The sequence below is a fragment of the Schistocerca piceifrons genome, chromosome 3 (assembly GCF_021461385.2).
Source record: "Schistocerca piceifrons isolate TAMUIC-IGC-003096 chromosome 3, iqSchPice1.1, whole genome shotgun sequence".
NCBI classification, from domain to species: Eukaryota; Metazoa; Arthropoda; class Insecta; order Orthoptera; family Acrididae; genus Schistocerca; species Schistocerca piceifrons.
Window position 1 is genome coordinate 596,686,613 of NC_060140.1, and position 24,370 is coordinate 596,710,982.

At 42.5% G+C, this 24,370-nt stretch overlaps 1 protein-coding gene across 1 annotated transcript in view; it reads left to right on the forward strand.

The window, feature by feature from the left end:
- LOC124788867 (membrane-bound alkaline phosphatase-like) overlaps nucleotides 1-24,128 on the forward strand; it is an 80,854-nt gene extending 56,726 nt beyond the window's left edge. Inside the window, exons 6-8 of the mRNA XM_047256150.1 lie at nucleotides 9,501-9,692; nucleotides 15,497-15,601; nucleotides 23,860-24,128. Of these exons, the coding sequence (XP_047112106.1) occupies nucleotides 9,501-9,692; nucleotides 15,497-15,601; nucleotides 23,860-24,128 (566 nt within the window). The remainder of the gene's footprint in view (nucleotides 1-9,500; nucleotides 9,693-15,496; nucleotides 15,602-23,859) is intronic.
- Nucleotides 24,129-24,370: the final 242 nt, after the last annotated feature.

Below are 24,370 nucleotides of genomic sequence, written 5' to 3' on the forward strand. Positions count from 1 at the left end.
CAAATTCTGTCCAACTGGTGCATCAGATCGTCAAAATCACGAGCTGGGCGGAGAGCCTTGTCTATAATGCTCCAAACGTTTCAAACTGGAAAGATGTCTGACGACCTTGCTGGCCAAGATAGGGTTTCGCAAACACTAAGACAAGCAGGAGAGATTTTCGCCTTGAGCGGATAGGCATTATCTTGCTGAAATGTAAGTCCAGGATGGGTTGCCATGAAGGACAACAAAAAAAAGGGGCCTGCCTGTGAAAAGAAATGGCACGCTGGATCTTCACTCCTGGTTGTTGGGCCGTATAGCGGGCTACAGTCAGATTGTTTGGGGCATCTCCGGACATATCTTCGGTCTGCAACCACCTTGACTGGAATAGTCTTCAGTGATGAGTCTCGCTTCGAATTAAGGCCCGATCAACATTGAAGGTGTGTTTGAGGCGCCCCAGATAGTGGTGGGATACCAACGTGACAGTCGCCCGCTATAAGGCCCAAAAACCTCGAGTGATAGTCTGAAATGACATTGTTTTCGTACTAGGACCCCTTTGGTAGTCATCCGCGACACTTACAGCATAGCGGTACGTCGACGAAATTCGACACTCCCTTTTATTGCCCAGCCTGGGCTTATATCTCACGAAGACACTGCACGGCCACACACGGCGGCTATTCTATTGCTCTTCTTCGTGTTTGTGAAACCCCACCTTGGCCACCAAGGACGCAGGATCTCTCCCAAATTGAGAACGTTTGGAGTGTTTTGGGCAGTACCGTCCAACCACATAGAGTTTTGACGATGTGACGCATCAATTGGACTGAAGTTACCACAGAATTTCTCAGGAGGGCATCCAGCGACTCTGTCAATCCATCGAAAGTCGAATAACTGTTTCCCTAAGGACCAGTGGCACATCAACCCATTACTGACTTCTTCATTTTGTGAAGCTATTTCTCTTGAATCATCCTATTTTTCTGAAATTTTAATCATATGTTTGTCTGTATCTGTACATCACCTTTACCGATTTCTGTCCCATTCGGATAATTCCATGTGGTGTGTCGTTTTATTTTACTTTATTTTTCCTTCCTCTCATTACTTTATAGCTTTTCAAGAGACCTTTAAAGTTAACAGTCGTCACTTCAATGGAGAGAATTGACTTTTGAAACTTTAAGCGCACGATTTGAAGAAAATGTATTTAATGCAAACAAATTTTACTCAAATACTGCAACAGAGCGACCCATCAAAAAGTATAATACTTTGCCTCATTAAACTGATTCATAGCAACGCAATTAATGTTGTTTTTGTTACATGTACCAATGACCACTTTTAAGATTGGGATTAAGTAAAATGAACAGGTACTTGAAATTAAACAGTAACGAACTTTTGATATACATGTCTCTGTACTGACCGAAAAACACACTTGCTCACAGTACACATTGAAATAAGTCTAGCTCTCCTTTTACGAGAATAACAAAGAAATAGTCTGTAGTTTGCCTTATCAGTCGCACACGCAGTTGTAAACGTGATGCCACAAAGGCTTCTGCAAATTCTTCATGTCACTGATTAAAATGACGGACCAAAGGTGTCGTAATGTCTTCCGTTCGTATATCAGCTTGAAGCAAACTGGTTCAATCTTCGTAACATCATAGTTTAGCCTTGTAAGTCTTGCAAACATGGTACATCCTTACATGCCAAAAGTTCTCAGTGCAGAATTGTTAATAAACGTATTTCATCCAGTAATACCAAAATTAAAAATCTTGCTGATTTCACCTAAACGCAACATCCCACTATTCCTACTGGTTGGTCACTGTCCACCACTTAATCTGTCTGCGATTAAACATTTTTCCAAATGGAACGCGACAAGGCCAGGTGTTCCCTTGCCTCTACCACTACGCTCCGCGCAGGGTCCACCTACGAAGCCTTTTCCCTTGTGGAAAAGGCAATCAAACGGAACGACAAGGACGTAAGCTTTGCGTTTCTCAGGCCTAATGGTTTCTTTCGTTCTTCGAATTCATTTATGCACTGCGTAATAAAAAATAATATTAAGTTAAGAGTTAACTCAAAGCATGCGTAAATGATTTGATGTATTAATTACAGAACAATAAGATAATAGTGCCTTTCCCGCTGCAAAAGAAATTACAGAATCTTAGTGACTGTGTTAAAATTGTGTTACAGCGGGTAAAGCACAACTATTTTATTGTAAGATTTCGACAACAATGTACTTGCATGGAAATTAGTACTATTCCGTTATACCACGTACAGCTGCGTACAGGGTGAACATTAAAAGAACGGACAAACCGCATGGACGGTTTCCTGAGTGGGGGTACCCTACGAACATACGTCCGGAAAAGGGTGGTGTGCTGCATGTAACGGCAACAAATCTTCCCAGAGCGATGGCCTCCATGGTGATAGGGATAGTAGCGGTTGTCATGCAGGATACACACGATCGTACTTTGGCTTACACTATGTTGGCGGGCCATATATTTGCAGCTTGTACTAGGGTTTCTCACAATACCTTGTAGAACCTGGTACTCCAAATCTGGTGTACACACAGTCCGCTGCCCCCCTTTATGTTCGTCTGTCTGAAAGGATCCATGGTGTCGGAAACGCCCAAAAAAGGGCTTGGTGTGTTGGGCTTGATATGTTGTGTGATGTGGTCGGTGTCTGTGAGGTTACTTGTTTTGGTATAGTGGTGCCACCTCTCAGCCGTTTCCTTCTGCTTCGCTGATCACAAACACCATCTTGTCTTATTCCCCACACAAATACCGGGCCATTCTGCTGCTTACAGTACTTGCGCCAATCACACAGCCCGCAACACAAAGGAAACACACGACACGTAGTCAGATCTCTTCCGTCAGTGTGATCTTCCTAGGCAACGATGGAGTTCCACACAGGTGTTCATAGGACATTTTTCCTCCATTTCCAGTCAGTTGTCTGTCTCTGCAGTTTGTCGGTTTCATTAACGTTTACCATGTTTAATTCTTATCAAACTCTACATCTACGTGACTACTCTGAAATTCACGCTTATGTGCCTGGGAGAGGGTTCAAAGAATCATTAGCATACTGTTTATGTACCGCTCCCCTTTCGGACAACGTACAGGAAAAATGAACACTTACATCTTTTCGTGCGTGATGTGATTGCTGCGATCGTGTCTCCCTTTGTGGGTAGGCGTCAACAGAATATTCTCGCATTCGCAAGAGAATGTTGCTGATGCAGTATCATAAAAATATCTCAGCACAATGCTAAACTCCTTTATTCTAATGACTGCCACCCCAACATCCGTATCACATCCGTGACACCATTTCTTCTGTTTCGCAGTAGTACAGAATGAGCTGTCCTTCTTTGAACTTTTTGGACGTCCTCTGTCAATGCCATCTGATAAGTACCCCATATCATACAGCAATATTCTTGCAGAGAACAGAAAAACATATTGTTGCCAGTCTCTTTGATGGATTTGTTGCATCTTCTAACTCTTCCGCCAATAAAACGCATAACATTATCTGTGTCGTCATTGCAATTTAAGCTGTTCGTAAGAGTAATCCCTAGATATTACGTTGCAGTGACAATCTTTAGGTTTCTGCAATTTATCGCGTAACCGTTGTTTAACGGATTCCCTTCATTACTGATGTGGATAACCTCACAGTTTTCATAATTTGTGTCAGCTGCCACGTTTAGAATCGTACCCATACTTGCCTAATTCAATTTGGAACTAAATTTCATCATCCGATAGATTTCCTAGACTGAAAATGACAGAATCATCTACAAACAATCTAAGGCCGCTTACTTGTGCCTAATTAATGATCATTATTCTCTTGACAGCAGAACCTCTTCGCCCTCGATTTGAGGAGTTCTACAAACAGAATGTCTTACAGTTTGAATTTTCGGAAGTCGATATGTTTAGAAACTTCAAAATATCTTCCTTGTGAACAAACTCCCGTTATCATATATCTTGGTGGTACTACATTGCATTTGAGTGCCCAGCGGAATAATGTGCCTATGACTGAAATCCAGAGCGTTTCCTGATCCTGAAGACATTTAAAATCCCCGTCTTAAACCTTTTTAATGTTTGGATTGTTGTTACTTCTTAATGCATGACAACTAATTGTAGTACTAGAAAAATAGTTAGCTTCCATCACCTGCTTCTAGTGGGAAAAGTCGTATTTCTTCCACTGAAATGAAGTCTCGTTCACTCAAATGACAGACAGCCACATGACATACTAAACGATGATAACAACAATAATAATAATAATAATAATAATTTTAATATTAGTAATGATAATAGTAATAATAATAATAATAATAATAATAATAATAATAATAAAACACTTGGAGGCCCGGGAAAAGAATAGGGCTCCCGTATGTTATGCCAGTCGTAAAAGGCGACGAAAAGATCAAACCACTAATAGGGCTAACGCCCCTTTCAGTATGATTAGTTGGTTCGGTACAGAACTAATGAACCCTCGGACAAGCACTGTCATGGTCAGGGACGACACTTGAACCCAAAGCCCGTCCACAATGGTCACGACACTGCTAGCCAAACGGAAAATGATTTAAATCCAAATATAAGTGTTTTGCAGGATATGCTTCCTGCAACCACGCTAAAAGGAAAACAAAGACAGAGGATGAAATGGTCAGATGAAGTTAACCGACACCTCATGTTCTGTTATTACCAAGCAACAAACTAAGGAACCAACACAACTGGATACAGATCACAATTATACGCAACATTTTTTACGACATACCCAGAATTAAAATTTTTAACAGAACAACGACTAGCTGATCAGATCCGTGTAGTAATCAAAAATAACAGGATACCCCAGTCAGAATTAGAAAACATCAAACAACAACTACAACAAATACTGGAACAAAATAATGTGCAATCAGAAGAAGAAGAAAATACAGTAATGGAGTCAAACATCCCAGAGCAAACAAACAAAGAACAACACGCATCGATTAAACATTCAGAGGAATACGAAATCTTGAGACAGCCCCCAGAACAAGCACAAATCGAACACGAAGTGACACACATGTTAGATAGAGAAGAAAAATTTCAGCTAACATATATACACTCCTGGAAATTGAAATAAGAACACCGTGAATTCATTGTCCCAGGAAGGGGAAACTTTATTGACACATTCCTGGGGTCAGATACATCACATGATCACACTGACAGAACCACAGGCACATAGACACAGGCAACAGAGCATGCACAATGTCGGCACTAGTACAGTGTATATCCACCTTTCGCAGCAATGCAGGCTGCTATTCTCCCATGGAGACGATCGTAGAGATGCTGGATGTAGTCCTGTGGAACGGCTTGCCATGCACGATGTTGGGGCGTGAGCGGAAGACGGCCTAACGGTGTGCGGGACCGTAGCCCAGCTTCATGGAGACGGTTGCGAATGGTCCTCGCCGATACCCCAGGAGCAACAGTGTCCCTAATTTGCTGGGAAGTGGCGGTGCGGTCCCCTACAGCACTGCGTAGGATCCTACGGTCTTGGCGTGCATCCGTGCGTCGCTGCGGTCCGGTCCCAGGTCGACGGGCACGTGCACCTTCCGCCGACCACTGGCGACAACATCGATGTACTGTGGAGACCTCATACCCCACGTGCTGAGCAATTCGGCGGTACGTCTACCCGGCCTCCCGCATGCCCACTATACGCCCTCGCTCAAAGTCCGTCAACTGCACATACGGTTCACGTCCACGCTGTCGCGGCATCCTACCAGTGTTAAAGACTGTGATGGAGCTCCGTGTGCCACGGCAAACTGGCTGACACTGACGGCGGCGGTGCACAAATGCTGCGCAGCTAGCGCCATTCGACGGCCAACACCTCGGTTCCTGGTGTGTCCGCTGTGCCATGCGTGTGATCATTGCTTGTACAGCCCTCTCGCAGTGTCCGGAGCAAGTATGGTGGGTCTGACACACCGGTGTCAATGTGTTCTTTTTTCCATTTCCAGGAGTGTAGAATACAAAGACACAAATACAGACATTAGACCATTCTTGCATAGACCACCAAATAACCCACAAATCGAAACAACAATAACAATTATCAACACAATCATACACAACAAAATAAATGAAAATACAACTACGAAAGAGTCACAACAACTGGTTTATATAGGAGCACTCACTACACTAAATATACACACTAGGCAGAGATCAGAACCAACCAACACACAGAAGAAACCCACAAAACCAGCGTGGCAACACAGGCTACAGATCAGAATACAAAAACTGAGAAAAGACATTGGACAGCTAACACAATTTATAAGAAATGAAATATCAAGCAAAAAAAGAAAAACGTTTAGCTAAAATCTCACAACAAGAAGGGATAGAGCAATTAGATGAAAAGAAGCAGAAATTACAACCATTGCCCAACGACTAAGAAGATACAAAAAAAGTGAAAAAAGATGGAAACAAAATCAAACATTCAACACAAACCAAAAGAAATTTTACCAGACAATAGGTAACACACACATTAAAATAGACAATCCACCAAACATAACAGACATGGAACGCTTCTGAAGCAACATATGGTCAAACCCGGTACAACATAACAGGAATGCACGGTGGATACAAGTAGAAACAGACACATACATGATGATACCACAAATGTCTGAAGTGATAATTTCGCAACATGAAGTCACCCCAGCAATTAATTCTATGCACAATTGAAAAGCCCCTGGAAAAGATAAAATAGCAAATTTCTGGCTAAAGAAGTTCACCTCAACACATTCACATCTAACTAAATTATTTTACAGTTACATTGCAGACCCATACCCAGTCCCTGATACACTTACACAAGGAATAACTCATCTTAACCTAAAGATCAAGCAGACACAGCAAACCCAGCAAAATATCGCCACATAACATGACTACCACCAATATACAAGATATTAACTTCAGTCATTACACAGAAATTAATGACACATACAACACAGAACAAAATTATAAATGAAGAACAAACAGGCTGCTGCAAAGGAGCACGAGAACGTAAAGAGCAACTGATAATAGGTGCAGAGGTGACATATCAAGCTAAAACTAAACAAAGGTCACTACACTACGCATACATTGGTTACCAAAAAGCTTTTGATAGTGTACCCCACTCATGGTTACTACAAATATGGTAAGTATACAAAGTAGATCCTAAATTGATACAGTTCATAAACATAGTAATGAAAAAATGGAAAACCACACTTAATATCCAAACAAATTCAAATAATATCACTTCACAGCCAATACAGATTGAGTGTGGAATATACCAAGAGGAATCATTAAGTCCTTTCTGGTTCTGCCTTGCTCCAAACCCAGTATCCAACATGCTAAATAATACAAATTATGGATATAATATTACTAGAACATACCAAAACAAAATCACACATTTGCTATACATGGATGATCAAAAACTACTGACAGCAACAACTCAACCAATTACTAAAGATAACAAAAGGATTCAGCAATGATATAAATATGGCTTTTGGAACAGACAAATGTAAAAAAAAAACATAGTCAAGGGAAAACACATTAAACAAGAAGATTACATATTGGATAACCACAGCGACTGCATAGAAGTGATGGAAAAAACAGATGCCTATAAATATCTAGGATACAGACAAAAAATAGGAATAGATAATACAAATATTAAAGATGAACTAAAAGAAAAATATAGACAAAGACTAACAAAAAAACTGAAAACAGAATTGACAGCAAGAAACAAGACAAAAGCTATAAATACTTGTGCTATACCAATATTGACCTACTCATTTGGAGTAGTGAAATGGAGTAACACAGACCTAGAAGCACTCAATACACTTATACGATCACAATGCCACAAATATAGAACACATCACATACATTCAGCAACAGAAAGATTCACATTAAGCAGAAAGGAAGGAGGAAGCGGATTTATCGAAATAAAAAACCTACATTATGGACTGGTAGACAATTTAAGAAAATTCTTTATAGAACGAGCAGAAACTAGCAAAATACACAAAGAAAGCTCTCATATAAATACATCGTCTACACCAATGCAATTTCATAACCACCTCTACAACCCTTCAGATAACATAACATCAACAGATACGAAGAAAGTAAATTGGAAAAAGAAAACACTACATGGCAAGCACCCATATTAATCTAACACAGCCACACATCGATCAAGACGCATCTAACACATGGCTAAGAAAAGGCAATATATAGAGTGAGACAGAAGGATTAATGTTTGCAATACAGGAGCAAACAATAAACACCAGATATTGCAGCAAGCATATTATAAAAGATCCCAATACCACAACAGATAAATGCAGACTTTTCAGACAAGAGATAGAAACAGTAGATCACATCACAAGCGGATGTGAAATATTGGGAAATACAGAATACACCAGAAGACATGACAATGTATAAAAAATAATACATCTACAGTTTGCCATACAACATAAACTAATAAAACAACACGTCCCCACATACAAGTATGCACCACAAAATGTACTGGAGAATGATGAATACAAATTATACTGGAACACAACCATTATAACAGACAAAACAACACCACATAAAAAATCTGACATCACCAATAAAAAGAAGAAATTAACTCAACTAATAGAAATGTCCATACCCAATACAACAAATATTCAGAAGATAACAGGAGGAAAAATTTAAAAATACATCCAACTGGCTGAGGAAGTCAAGGACATGTGGCATCAGGGTAAAGTTGACACTATACCGTTTATACTATCAACTATAGGAGGCATACCACACAATATCCACCAGTACATCAACACAATACAGCTACATCCAAATGTATATATACAGCTACAGAAATCTGTAATTATTGATACATGTTCAGTTACCCGAAAGTTCCTAAATGCAATTTAACATATACCGTATAGTTGAAAGGAAGTCACGCTTGATCAAGGTCCGCGTCACTTTCCATTTTTAACCAGAAGGAAAGAAATAATAATACTAATAATATTTCCTCATCCTTTAATCGTTTTGTGCAATGATATGGACACATCACTTCTAAAGAGTTATACAGTGGACAGAATGTCGATAAACACACACGCACACACACACGCACACATACAAACACACACACACACACACACACACGCACACGCACGCAGCTAACATCAAATAGTTGTTCATTCAAGTCAAAGAACTGTTATAGCTCTTCGAGAAACTCACGTATTGGGGACCAGATTGCCTGAAGCGATCAAAACGAAGAATCAGTATCAGTGTCTTTTCCTATTTGAAAGACTTGATAAAACCCACCGTGTATATTCTTCAACACATCCTATGTTGGTAATTCATGGAATAAAGTCTAAGAGATGTTAGCTCTTCGTTAACTTTTCGGAAGTATGCTCATATTCTTTATCCTCGGGCAATGTGATGACAATTATTTTAGGTTTACAGAGGACACTTTTCAGACATTTCCTCTTGTTGCATCCTGCTATCTACAGTACTTCTCTGCTGAAATTGTGATGGAGAGACACGCGACGCTATGCTAGCTGTGATTGCCTGCAGGTGCGCGTATCGACATGGGGCACCACCATAACTGGGTGCACAAGGCGCTGGACGAGACCATCGAGATGTCCGAGGCGGTCCAGCTGGCGGTCGACATGACCAACGAGGCCGACACGCTCATCGTGGTGACGGCCGACCACGCCCACACGATGAGTGTCAGCGGATACCCAGCGCGTGGCAACAACATCCTCGGTAAAGCTTCCATCACTGCCCGTGAATATAAGCACTCACATACCTTTCTGTTTGTGTTTCTATCGGTTTATCTCATATGTTTCCAACTTTCTTACATCGATGACTGAAGTAGCAGTTTCAATTTCATTTTAAAATTTAGTACCTACAGAGTTTTGTTTGTGTTGTCGTTTTGGTCTCCAATCCGAAAACTAGCCTAACTAATCTACCGTGTGCAAGCGTCTTCCTCTTAGCATGGCTACTGCAATCTACATCCTTCTGAACCTGCTTACTCTATTCAAGTTTCCCTCTACAATTAGTATCCCCATCTCCCTCCTAAACACTTTACTCAGTTATCCAGTGTGATTCATTAATGTCTCACCATGTGTCCAATCAAATTGTGCCATAAAATTCTTTCTTCTCAAATTTGATTCAGTACCTTCATTTCCATTATCTGAACTGATTATTCATTACCCACAAGGGAACCTCCCCATCGCACCCCCCCCCCCCCCCCTCAGATTTAGTTATAAGTTGGTACAGTGGATAGGCCTTGAAAAACTGAACACAGATCAATCGAGAAAAAAGGAAGAAGTTGTGTGGGACTATGAAAAAAATATGCAAAATATACACACTGAGTAGTCCATGCGCAAGATAGGCAACATCAAGGGTAATGTGAGCGCAGGAGCGCTGTGGTCCCGTGGTTAGTGTGAGCAGCCGTGGAACGAGAGGTCCTTGGTTCAAGTCTTCCCTCGAGTAAAAAGTTTAATTTTTTATTTTCAAACAATTATTATCTGTCCGTCCGTCGGTCCGATGCGAGGCAACTGCGCCGTATTATGTGGACGCTACACCTAAACGGAAAAATTTAAAAACGTTAAAAACATATCTTTTGTCAGAGCACAGGAAAAACTGTGCGACTGTTAATCTGTTGCATTCATTTGTTGCAGTTTATGTAGCAAACTCTTATGTTTTCATCACTTTTTTGGGAGTGATTATCACATCCACAAGAAAACCTAAATCGGGCAAGGTAGAAGAATGTTTTTCCTCATTCGCCAAGTGTACAAGTTAGGTGGGTCGACAACATATTCCTGTCATGTGACGCACATGCCGTCACCAATGTCGTATAGAATATATCAGACGCATTTTCCTGTGGAGGAATCGGTTGACCTATGACCTTGCGTTCAAATGTTCCCATTTGAGAGGCACGTCCTTTCGTCTACTAATTGCACGGTTTTGCGGAGCGGTCGCTAAACACACACACTAAACCTATTACAGTGAACAGAGACGTCAATGGACGAACGGACAGGTCATAACTTCGCGAAAATGAAGAAATTAAACTTTTCACTCGAGGTAAGACTTGAACCTAGGACTTTCCGTTCAGCAGCTGCTCACGCTAATCACGAGACCACGGCGCTCGTGAGCTCATCTTATCCTTGATGTGACCTATCTTGCAAATGGACTACTTAGTTTGTAAATTTTGCTTATTTTTTCATAGTTCCACACAACTTCTTCCTGTTTTCTCGATTTATATGTGTTCAGTTTTTCAAGGCCTATCCGCTGTGCCAACTTACAACTTAATCTGAGGGGGGTGCGATGGGGAGATTCCCTTGTCAGCTTCCTCCGATAGCACCTCATATGAAATGTACTGTTCTCCTCTTCTCTGAACTGTTTATCATCCATGTTTCACTTCCCTATGAGGCTACATATTACACTTTAATAGTAGAAAATACTTCCTAACAACTGAGTTATTATATATTAAAGGACTCTCACTATAAAATGTCATTGTTGCAAGGTACTGACATCAATGGTTTACAGAAGAATGGAGAAGCAGGGAGAAGTCTACCTTAATCAATCACTTTAGTCTTTGAAGAAATGTGGGAATGCATCAGACAACATTAATCCTACGACCAGAATAGGCTTTTCCAGCTCTATGGGGAGAAAATTATTTATACCGACAGATAGCGGGAGGTTACACGAGGCAGCAACAAAAATTTTCTCCGATGTCAAAATTATTTCTTAACCGCTCTCAGCAATCGTGCAAGTACGCATAACCTGGAACGAATTAGCATGTGCTCGATCTGGAAACAGATGGTTATCCACTAGGAGCACAGTATTTGCAGTGGTACCTGAATCAGTGTCAAATGCATCAACGATTCCGTCCTCTGCGATGCTTCTACATGAAGCTACGTTCAGGTATGATGGGATCAAGATCCACAATTCGTTTCTTTTGTATGACGTTGACGCACATGCTATGTTTCCTCGGTCATTAGTTGCGGTTCTACTTGAATGTGTGGGCTAATGTTAATACCTTCAACTGATGCATATTTGCTACCTATACCATTAAATGACAGGCATAAATGGAATTTTCTCGTCAGAGCACTGCTACAGTTACTGGATGAAGTACCATTCGCTACAAGACAATGCACGCGGTTCCTGCATGTCAAGGCACTGGCACATTTCAATCGTTGATTGGCAGCGCTGGTCCTGCACCATGACCTATTCGTTTCACTGATTTGACCCCTCTGGACGAGAAACGTGGAACCTTGTTTACAAAACCCCTGTTGAATCAGAAGAGGATCTAATTGCCTAGATAGTGCCAGCAGCAGTAGGAATTAATGAAACTTCTCCAGTCTTTGACCGTGTTAGACGGAACATGACCCAACAGCGTGACCTCTTTTTACAAGCCAGTGGAGGCATTATTCAACTTCTACTTTAACTGAAGGAACTTATTTTTCATGTTGAACGTTCAGCTCTCCTTTATTTTGCACAATTCGCTTCGCTAGTAGTTTCGTTCAAATGGCCATTATGAAGCTTAAGCTGGCATGAACGGCTGGAAAGTTATAGCATAATGAAATTTGCTCTTTGAAGCCCACCATAGTAGTAAAAATTTTTTTTCGCTAGTGTGTGACTATCTGTCGTTGTGAACTTTCCTTCTTCGAAAACTGTTGTGCACAGCTATTATTGCACATTTTTTGGTTTGTCTTTTTCAATAATTTTAACCCTGCATAGAAGGAGTCACAAACGGTGACCGTCGAGTTTACGCTTCTTCTGCGCGCTTACGTCATGCATTCTCTGACAACCAGTGAGCATCCAGTGGTGCTTTCAGCACTCCGCTGCAGTAGAGTAGCCAAGGCGCGCTTTATGAGTGACCGTAGCGTCCTGTTCAGCGAATTTTTTTTCCATTTGTTCAAAAATGTGTGTTAAATATTGTGGGACTTAACTGCTAAGGTCATCAGTCCCTATTTCCATTTGTTACGATCAGTCATCGATGACGGTGGTGATAAGCGACAAATTCTACACAAGCGTGCGAGAAACACAATTTGAAGAATACACAGGTTCTTCAAGCACAAACACGTGTCGCTGGGAACCAGCAACACTGCAGTCTCAGCCTGTGCCTCGACCTGTGAGAATCGCCATCGTTCTTGAATTGAACTATAGTACCTGCCCATCGGCAGTCAGGCAGCTGAGAAGTGTATAAACATGATACCGCCATGGCTCTGCACCTGTGGGCGGGGATACCCAAGTGATAACGGGCATGTGGAGCCCACGTGTAATTGTCAATCTCAAGAGTAGCCTGTACTACCTTTCCCTACCCATGAGCGAATAAGGATAGGTTGACGAATGACAAACCTACGATTATGATATTTGTAGGTGAAGTGAATGATATTGACAGTGTATTCTGCGCTACTCTCTTTGATATTCTGAAGGAAGTATCTATAAAATCCAGAGAGCGAAAAGGTTTTCATAATTTACACAAAATCAACCCCGTCATTCAAGGAGTCGGGGGACACGAAAGGAAAGCAGAAGTTAATAGGGGCATGCGACAGCGTTGTAGCCTATCCCCGATGTTATTAATCTGTACAATGAGCATGTTCTAATGACATTCACGAAGATATTTGGAAAGAGAATTGAAGTTCAGAGTATAGAAATTAAACCTTTCCTGATGAAATTATAATTCTGTCAGAATCGACAAGGGACTTGGAAGAGCAATCGAATGGAATGAACAGTGCGTTGAAAAGAGTCTTTTGACACGGAAATTTTGGTTCCATGACAAAACTGCAGTTAGGATTACCTCAGACGATTAAATGATTTTATTTGTTACAACATACACTCCTGGAAATTGAAATAAGAACACCGTGAATTCATTGTCCCAGGAAAGGGAAACTTTATTGGCACATTCCTGGGGTCAGATACATCACATGATCACACTGACAGAACCACAGGCACATAGACACAGGCAACAGAGCATGCACAATGTCGGCACTAGTACAATGTATATCCACCTTTCGCAGCAATGCAGGCTGCTATTCTCCCATGGAGACGATCGTAGAGATGCTGGATGTAGTCCTGTGGAATGGCTTGCCATGCCATTTCCACCTGGCGCCTCAGTTGGACCAGCGTTCGTGCTGGACGTGCAGACCGCGTGAGACGACGCTTCATCCAGTCCCAAACATGCTCAATGGGGAACAGATCCGGAGATCTTGCTGGCCAGGGTAGTTGACTTACACCTTCTAGAGCACGTTGGGTGGCACGGGATACATGCGGACGTGCATTGTCCTGTTGGAACAGCAAGTTCCCTTGCCGGTCTAGGAATGGTAGAACGATGGGTTCGATGACGGTTTGGATGTACCGTGCACTATTCAGTGTCCCCTCGACGATCACCAGTGGTGTACGGCCAGTGTAGGAGATCGCTCCCCACACCATGATGCCGGGTGTTGGCCCTGTGTGCCTCGGTCGTATGCAGTCCTGATTGTGGCGCTCACCTGCACGGCGCCAAACACGCATACGACCATCATTGGCACCAAGGCAGAAGCGACTCTCATCGCTGAAGACGACACGTCTCCATTCGTCCCTCCATTCACGCCTGTCGCGACACCACTGGAGGCGGGCTGCACGATGTTGGGGCGTGAGCGGAAGACGGCCTAACGGTGTGCGGGACCGTAGCCCAGCTGCATGGAGACGGTTGCGAATGGTCCTCGCCGATACCCCAGGAGCAACAGTGTCCCTAATTTGCTGGGAAGTGGCAGTGCGGTCCCCTACGGCACTGCGTAGGATCCTACGGTCTTGGCGTGCATCCGTGCGTCGCTGCCGTCCGGTCCCAGGTCGACGGGCACGTGCACCTTCCGCCGACCACTGGCGACAACATCGATGTACTGTGGAGACCTCACGCCCCACGTGTTGAGCAATTCGGCGGTACGTCCACCCGGCCTCCCACATGTCCACTATACGCCCTCGCACAAAGTCCGTCAACTGCACATACGGTTCACGTCCACGCTGTCGCGGCATGCTGCCAGTGTTAAAGACTGCGATGGAGCTCCGTATGCCACGGCAAACTGGCTGACACTGACGGCGGCGGTGCACAAATGCTGCGCAGCTAGCGCCATTCGACGGCCAACACCGCGGTTCCTGGTGTGTCCGCTGTGCCGTGCGTGTGATCATTGCTTGTACAGCCCTCTCGCAGTGTCCGGGGCAAGTATGGTGGGTCTGACACACCGGTGCCAATGTGTTCTTTTTTCCATTTCCAGGAGTGTATTATGGAACTGCAATTGTTCAAAAAACTGTTGTGTACCCAATAAAATACTGTGGATCAAACAACCGTCTTACGGTTCTCATCATTTTTCAAAATTAACCTGCATATCTGAAGATATAGAAAAGATTTTGAGGGAAGCTTTCATGTTGACTGGTAACATGAAGAGTTTTAGGGGAACAACAGATAGCACAAACCATAAAAATTCTCTTGATGTTACGTAACAAAAGATTAATTATGTTATAGACTATAGTTATACCCATAAATATTTGTTTGCATTTTGATCCGCATTTTCGTGTTGCAGGCATTGCGGATCTGGACGATAACAAGATCACCCGCATGACTGTCAACTACGCAAACGGCCCAAGCTACGAAGAGGGCCGGAATATTACTGAGAAAGACAACACCAGTAAGTATCTACAGAAGGGTAGGAAGAAATATGTCCCATTAGAACTACAGCGTCACAAATAAGGGAACATACAGAATATCTTGAGTGCACAATGCCACATGCATTATGAGGACGTAAGCTGAAGTACACTCTTCTGTTATACGTCTAGTAACCCACATACCTAACCATCTATTTAGCGCACAGAGGACCTGATTTACGTAAGTTACACTTGACAAGCCTTCAAATATTTTAGGAAACTGATACTTTTAAATATCATTTATTACATAGTTAAGGACTCCCTTTCACTACTATTATTGTTGTTGTTGTTGTTGTTGTTGTTGTGGTCTTCAGTCCTGAGACTGGTTTGATGGAGCTCTCCATGCTACTCTATCCTGTGCAAGCTTCTTCATCTCCAAGAACATACTGCAGCCTACATCTTTCTGAATCTGTTTAGTGTATTCAACTCCTGGTCTACCTCTACGATTTGTACCCTCCACGCTGCCCTCCAATACTAAATTGGTGATTCCTTGATGCCTCAGAACATGTCCTACCAACCGATCCCTTCTTCTAGTCAAGTTGTGCCACAAACTCCTCTTCTCCCCAATCCTATTCAGTACCTCCTCGTTAGTTATGTGATCTACCCATCTAATCTCCAGCATTCTTCTGTAGTACCACATTTCGAAAGCTTCTATTCTCTTCTTGTCCAAACTATTTATCGTCCATATTTCACTTCCATACATGGCTACACTCCATACAAATACTTTCAGAAACGACTTCCTGACACTTAAATCTATACTCGATGTTAACAAATTTCTCTTCTTCAGAAACGCTTTCTTGCCATTGCCATCCTCTCTACTTCGACCATCATCAGTTATTTTGCTCCCCAAATAGCTAAACTCCTTCACTACTTTAAGTGTCTCATTTCCCAATCTAATTCCCTCAGCATCACCCGACTTAATTCGACTACATTCCATTATCCTCGTTTTGCTTTTGTTGATGTTCATCTTATATCCTCCTTTCAAGACACTGTCCATTCCGTTCAACTGCTTTTCCAAGTCCTTTGCTGTCTCTGACAGAATTACAATGTCATCGGCGAACCTCAAAGTTTTTATTTTATCTCCATGGATTTTAATACCTACTCCGAACTTTTCTTCTGTTTCCTTTACTGCTTGCTCAATATACAGATTGAATAGCATCGGGGAGAGGTTACAACCCTGTCTCACTCCCTTCCCAACCACTTCTTCCCTTTCATGCCCCTCGACTCTTATAACTGCCATTTGGTTTCTGTACAAATTGTAAATTGCCTTTCGCTCCCTGTATTTTACCCCCGTCACCTTCTGAATTTGAAACAGAATATTCCAGTCAACATAGTCAAAAGCTTTCTCTGAGTCTACAAATGCTAGAAACTTAGGTTTGCCTTTTCTTAATCTAGCTTCTAAAATAAGTGGTAGGGTCAGTACTGCCTCACGTGTTCCCATATTTCTACGGAATCCAAACTGATCTTCCCCGAGATCGGCTTCTACCAGTTTTTCCATTCGACTGTAAGGAATTCACGTTAGTATTTTGCAGCTGTTACTTATTAAACTGATAGTTCGGTAATTTTCACATCTGTCAACGCCTGCTGTCTTTGGGATTGGAATTATTATATTCTTCTTGAAGTCTGAGGGTATTTCGCCTCTCTCATACATCTTGCTCACCAGATGGTAGAGTTTTGTCAGGACTTGCTCTCCCACGGCTGTCAGTAGTTCTAATGGAATGTTGTCTATTCACGGGGCCTTGTTTCGACTTTGGTCTTTCAGTGCTCTATCAAACTCTTCACGCAGTATCGTATCTCCCATTTTATATTCATCTACATCCTCTTCCATTTCTTCCACTTCTTTCACGATTATTAAAATGAAAATAAGTCGTTTTCAGAGGTTCTTGCTATTTTGATTTAAACTTCAGTCTACATCAGCAAAATGCATCGCTCTACCCAACCAGAGGACAACCACAGTCGTTTTAATTAAAAATTTTCACCCACGCCGAATTTCATCTCAGAGTATGGACTACTGCTCTCGGTACTCTTACGTCACTGTCCCTGTTCAGGTTAACTTCTCTACGCAACCTAAATATTTCCAGACCTCTCCTCATTTTGGATAACTAACGTAGTTACTCCTTTATGTCCACCTATTAATGTTAGCTTCTTGTTCTGCATTTGGGGCAATGGAACACTACATCTGTCGTATTCCACGGATCAGGTGCAATGTGGTATCTGCAATACCGAAAGAAAATTTATTTAAGTACCATAAAATTAATTTACGTAATACTATGAAATGTTGCATTACTTAGCTACTCTTACTTACGAAATAAACAAAATCATTAATTTTAAAGATTCCTGTGATGACATTCTTTAGCGGAGTCAGGGAACTGTCCAACAGAGTTTTTCTAGTACCTTCTTTCCTCCCCTTCAGCTCTGCCTTACTCAAGCCAATATTCTTCCTCCTCAGCCTGGCTTCAATGTAGTTAACTTTCTTCTCTGGAATCGTAAACTTAAATTTTGAACCGCAGGATTTTGTGAACAAAGCACTCACAACCGAAGTGCATGGTGGTACTGAAAATATGACTTTGCTTTATTATAAACCAGTTTCAAACCTTCACTCGTGTAATTTAATAAAAATTTTCTTTTCTTCACAAGGCATCTCAAATCTATGAGGCAATATAAATGAAACACATCTTTATTTTACAACTTCCATCGAAATTAGAGTTCTCCTGAGACCTCAGGCAACCATTCGCCAAGGCAGGTGGAGGGGTTTCGTATTTGTACTAACAAGTACTTAACATTCCCTATTTTATAGTTCTAAGTGTCTGTTAAACGACACTGAGACCGCAGAACGAAATACAGAAACTATCTTCAGTGAAGGAGACATATCTATCCGAGAGCTTGTGTGTGTGTGTGTGTGTGTGTGTCAGTGTTTTTCGACGATTTATGGGCGATTAACTACAGGGTAATCAATGCAACCCAAGAATATAGCTAATACTAAGATTTAAGAAATTTGTTAACATCGAGTATAGATTTAAGTGTCAGGAAGTCGTTTCTGAAAGTATTTGTATGGAGTGTAGCCATGTATGGAAGTGAAATATGGACGATAAATAGTTTGGACAAGAAGAGAATAGAAGCTTTCGAAATGTGGTACTACAGAAGAATGCTGGAGATTAGATGGGTAGATCACAGTGAGTGACGTTTTAAATACTGATGTTCTAAAAAGTCCAGTTGAAAGACGTACGATAATCTCGTACTTCTTTGTTGAATCTGTCAATTTGTAATTTGCCAAAGGACTATATTGTTTGTCCTTTCTCATTCGTGAACGATCTGGTCGTAGCAATGCCGAGAAAATATGTTCTCTTGGACATGTGCTTTAATTTCCATTCCCTATATCGCTGTGTGTGATCACCAGCCTTTAGTCTGTGCATATAACAAACCGTGCACTAAATGTATGCTGTGACTCACCAGTGTGCTAGAGCAGGCTTCTTCTCTATCTTTCTGCTGGAAGATAGGGGGAGTTTCTATAGGGTTTCTCTGGACAATAGCAAGAAGGACCTTCTAAATAAACGAGTAGGCCATTCACCTGCACATTCCTGAGTGTCCTACGTGCCAAGTTCGGGGAATTCGTGGTGAAACGTCAGCGGCGGAAGTGAGGGTTTCTTCCTATTTTAAACGCCAGACATGTCACTGGCTGACGTATTTTGTTGTAGAGGACAGAATGTTTGAGAATTTTTTTGGTGGTTCTGGAAGATGATCGGGAAGGAGACCTATGCTTTCTCTCAGACCCTAATTGTGTCAAAGCATCATGGTTTCCGACGGCGGCTGCGGATTGGTCACTGAAATCTCTCCAAAATAATGACTCTAAGGGTTGCGTTTGCTGAATTCTGTCAACGAGCATTTGGTAGGCTGTTGTGAAGGGAACTACGGAGGAAGTGGTCGTGAAGCAAAATTAATTCTCCGAGCTGGTGAATGTACATAAAGAACTAGTTTCAAGTCGGGTCATGCAGGGTTTTGGACGCGGTATATCTTCATGGCATCAGCGCTTTCAGGGGTAAGGAGTGGTTGTTGATACTCAAATTGGCTTTGCGTCTGAATATAGCCTTTTCGATTCAAACTTAGTACGATGATTGCAGTGCGCAAAAGCATCCAATGTCCAATGGTGTAGGAAATCTTGGTTCACAGACTTTTATGCTTTTCTTGCGAATTGAGATTTTATCTAACGAAACTCTAGCCTTTCCACGCCAGTCGGGTTCTGTGTTCATTCTACAGAACTTTCTAAACCTACAAGCCTCAAATGACCGTCTTTTCTTTCCGCTGTTTAATAGACAATGGATGCCACTTGCATGGATAGGAATCCGTCTGTTAATGAATTACGATCCGTTTAGTACACAGAGGCGACCCCAACGCTAGCCTTAATGCGAACTGTGTTTATTTTGCACATTGAATACGTATGGGACGTTCCCAGGTAGAAACCGCAAACATAATATTCTTTAATTTTTGTTTAACATTCGTCCTATGTTAATAAATCTCAGCTTTCCATTCGCTTTATTCTTTGCTAGATTGGTTCATCTTGTTCGCTCCTACTGCAGCATTAGTGAGTGGTATCCGAGATCTGATAGGCTTGACACTGAGTATGAAACAAACATAGTCGTCACCATAAGGTTATACCAAGTTTGTCCGTTTTCCTTGAGCGGGATAAGTTTGGGCGTATATCACTTTAACATGAGGGCTTAGATGGTTCATGAGTGACATAGAAGTCGGCATATGCATTGAACTTGTGGTGAACGAACGATCAAGCTTAAAAAGAAAGAACGTTTGGCGGTAGTAACATATAAGAAGAGCGAAAGCGTGAAGTCATCCACTGGAGCAGCAAAATAAGTCCTCTACATTTCGGTTACACGATAAATCACACAAATCTAAAGACTGCAAAACTCAACTAAACACTTCGTGATTAAAACTATGAATAACTTAATTTGGAACGATCTCACAGAAAGTGTTGTGGGGAAAGCAAAGCAAAGACTGCGATTAATTGGAAAAATACTAAGAAAGTGCCACATGTCTGCAATAGATACTGTTTACACCACGTTTGCCCGCTCTTTTCTGGAGTACTGCTGTGCGATGTGTGGTCCGCATCAGACGGCACTGTCGGAGGACACTGAGAAAGTTGAAAGAAGGGCAGCTCGTCTGTATTATCGACGCATAGAGGAGAGAGTGCCACGGACATCATATATGGGCTGGGGTTCCAATCATTGAACCAAAGGCGATTTTCGTTGCGGCTCGATCTTTTCATGAAATTTCAATCACCAACTGTCTTCTTTGATTGGAAAAATATTTCGTTCGCGTCCATCAACATAGGGAGAAAGATCATCATAATAACATAAGAGATCCGAGCTCGCATTGTCAGATTTAAGTGCTTGTTATTCCGCCATTATAGAGTGGAACGGTACAGAAATGGCTTGACTGTGGTTCCATGAACCCTCTGCCACGCTTGAATTGTGTATTTGCAGAGGAACGGTGTGGATGTAGATGTAGATATCAATAGTGGAGAAATCAATATCATATCAATTTATACTACTGGGTACGAGCTTTCTGTTCACCAGAGTTCCTATTTTATGTGAAGTAGTGATTTGTTGCGGGAGATGCGTATTGTGGTCTCTGCTCGTCCGTTACGGATTCTCTTACGAAGACATGAAATATCGGGACTATGTATAGCTCATGGTAGAAGTTACATGTGTGTAAACTAGAGCTAACAAATTCCCACCGTAATTATTCAAATCTTATATTGTGATTTCCGGATTATAATTGAAGATATAAGACGTGATCAGGAGTTTACGTTTGGGGATGTTGCTGCAGCGTATATACAACCCATCGTGACTCCGATGAGGGTACATAAGCATCGACATTTAGACAATGGTCAATAAAATTCTTCTTGGCTGTTGACGGCATTGTCAGCGTATAAAATTGTTCGACGTTTCGGCCAGTAATGCAAGTCACCTTCCTCAGGGCTGTGCTGAGCTCAGACAAGGGGTTAGTATGGCTCTCGAAAGGAAACATTTTGATTCGTCCTAATACTAATAAAAGACTACACTGGCTTATGTGAACCTAAACCTGTATTACAGTGCCCGTGTGAATATTTTGAGATTGGAAGATGAAGTGTTTGTCGGTAAGGATAAAAGTTTGTGGCACTGTTCACACTGGCAGGTAATTGTGTGGCTATATCGAGAGCCTGCAGTTGGAGACGAGTTTAATCGCATTTTTCCTGCTAACTATACCGAAATTCCATGATTGCCAACCGTTAACTGCACAATCGAGTGAGCATTACACCATGCAACACGCTCCAATACTTACCTCCCACTAAAAGGAACTTAATTTGGGTTAAAGAACAGGTAGGTGCTCCTTATACCGACCCATTTTCATATAATTAGCAACTAATATTAAAGACATTTAATAGGTCCTCCCTCATCTCTAAACCGAGTTATTACGTTTCACAGTGTCCTTCTCATTCGCCTTAGCGGAAATACAGCACACACCAAGCCATGAAGCCCATAGTAAAGAACACTGAAAAGCCAGGCAATTTTTTTCGTGCACAGGATTAGTAACTTAAACTGTAAGATAAAAATTTTAATTGGCAGTTGTTATTGTAAAATACACTAGTGGCGATTAAAATTGCTACACCACGAAGATGACGTGCTACAGACGCGAAATTTAACAGACAGGAAGAAGATGTTGTGATATGCAAATGATTAGCTTTTCAGAGCATTCACACAAGCTTGGCACCGGTGGCGACACCTACAACATGCTGACATGGGGGAAGTTTGCAACCGATTTCTCATACACAAAGAGCAGTTGACCGGCGTTGCCTGGTGAAACGTTGTTGTGATGCCTCGTGTGAGGAGGAGAAATGCGTACCTTCACGTTTCCGACTTTGATAAAGGTCGGATTGTAGCCTATCGCGATTGCGGTTTATCGTATCGTGACATTGCTGCTCTCGTTGGTCGAGATCCAATGACTGTTAGCAGCATATGGAATCGGTGGGTTCAGGAGGGCAATACGGGACGCCGTGCTGGATCACAACGGCCTCGTATCACTAGCAGTTGAGATGACAGGCATCTTATCCACATGGCTGTAGCGGATCGTGCAGCCCTCTCGATCACTGAGTCAACAGATGGGACCGTTTGCAAGACAACAACCATCTGCACGAATAGTTCGACGACGTTTGCAACAGCATGGACTATCAGGTCGGAGACCATGGCTGCGGTTACCCTTGACGCTGCATCACAGACAGGAGCGCCTGCGATGGTGTACTCAACGACGAACCTGGGTGCACGAATGGCCAAACGTAATTTTTTCGGATGAATCCAGGTTCCGTTTACAGCATCATGATGGTCGCATCCGTGTTTGGCGACATCGCGGTGAACTCACGTTGGAAGCGTGTATTCGTCATCGCCTGGGTGCACGAATGGCAAAACGTCATTTTTTCCGATGAATCCAGGTTTTGTTTAGAGCATCATGGTGGTCGCATCCGTGTATAACCCGGCGTGATGGTATGGGGTGCCATTGGTTACACGTCTCGGTCACCTCTTGTTCGTCGCTTCTTGTTCGCACTGACGGCACTTTGAACAGGGGACGTTATATTTCAGATGTGGTACGACACGTGGCTCTACCCTTCATTCGATCCCTGCGAAACCCTACATTTCAGCAGGATAATGCACGACCGCATATTGCAGGTCCTGTACGGGCCTTTCTGGATACAGAAAATGTTCGACTGCTGCCCTGGCCAGCACATTCTCCAGACCTCTCACCAACTGAAAACGTCTGGTCAATGGTGGCCGAGCAACTGGCTCGTCACAATATGCCAGTTACTACTCTTGATGAACTGTGGTATGGTGTTGAAGCTGCATGGGCAGCTGTACCTGTACACGCCTTCCAAGCTCTGTTTGGCTCAATGCCCAGGCGTATCACGGCTGTTATTACGGCCAGAAGTGGTTGTTCTGGGTACTGATTTCTCAGGTGCACCCAAATTGCGTGAAAATGTAATCACATGTCAGTCCTAGTATATTATATTTGTCTAATGAATACCCGTTTATCATCTGCATTTCTTCTTGGTGTAGCAATTAAATGACCAGTAGTGTTCTTAGCAACAATCCTGTACAGTAAGGCGACATTCATCTAAGACTATTTTCGCTGAAACACGGGCAGCACCAGTGGAACAATCAGTAGTGAGGGTGTTTACGCTCTGCCCCGCCTCTGCCTGCAGGTGCCCCCAACTTCCAGCACCCTTCGGCGCAGCCGGTGAGTTCAGAGACGCACGGAGGGGACGACGTGGCGGTGTTGGCGCGCGGGCCCTGGGGACACCTGTTCGTGGGCGTCCACGAGCAGAACTACATCCCGCACGCGATGGCGTTCGCCCTCTGCGTCGGCGACGGACCCAAGGCCTGCGACAGCAGCGACTCTGCAGTCCATCGTGCCACCGTCTTCTCTGTTGTTGTCTCGGCTGTCGTCGCCTACCTGATCGGGAGACGCTAGGGAGAGGTATGCATTCTTACATCTAGGCGTATACCTTAAGTCTACAACAGAATTAAGAAATAAACTTCGTGTGTCCTACGGTATGGTGCCGCAGGACAGCACAAGATGGTTGATTTGAACTACAGGGTGGGCCTAAAGTGTTCTTAAAGTTAGCATTATTCAGTTTGCAAAAAAGACACAGAACTTACAAATTTGTCGTTTGTCACAAGTAAAAAATAGATGACCAATTTTTGTTACGTTGT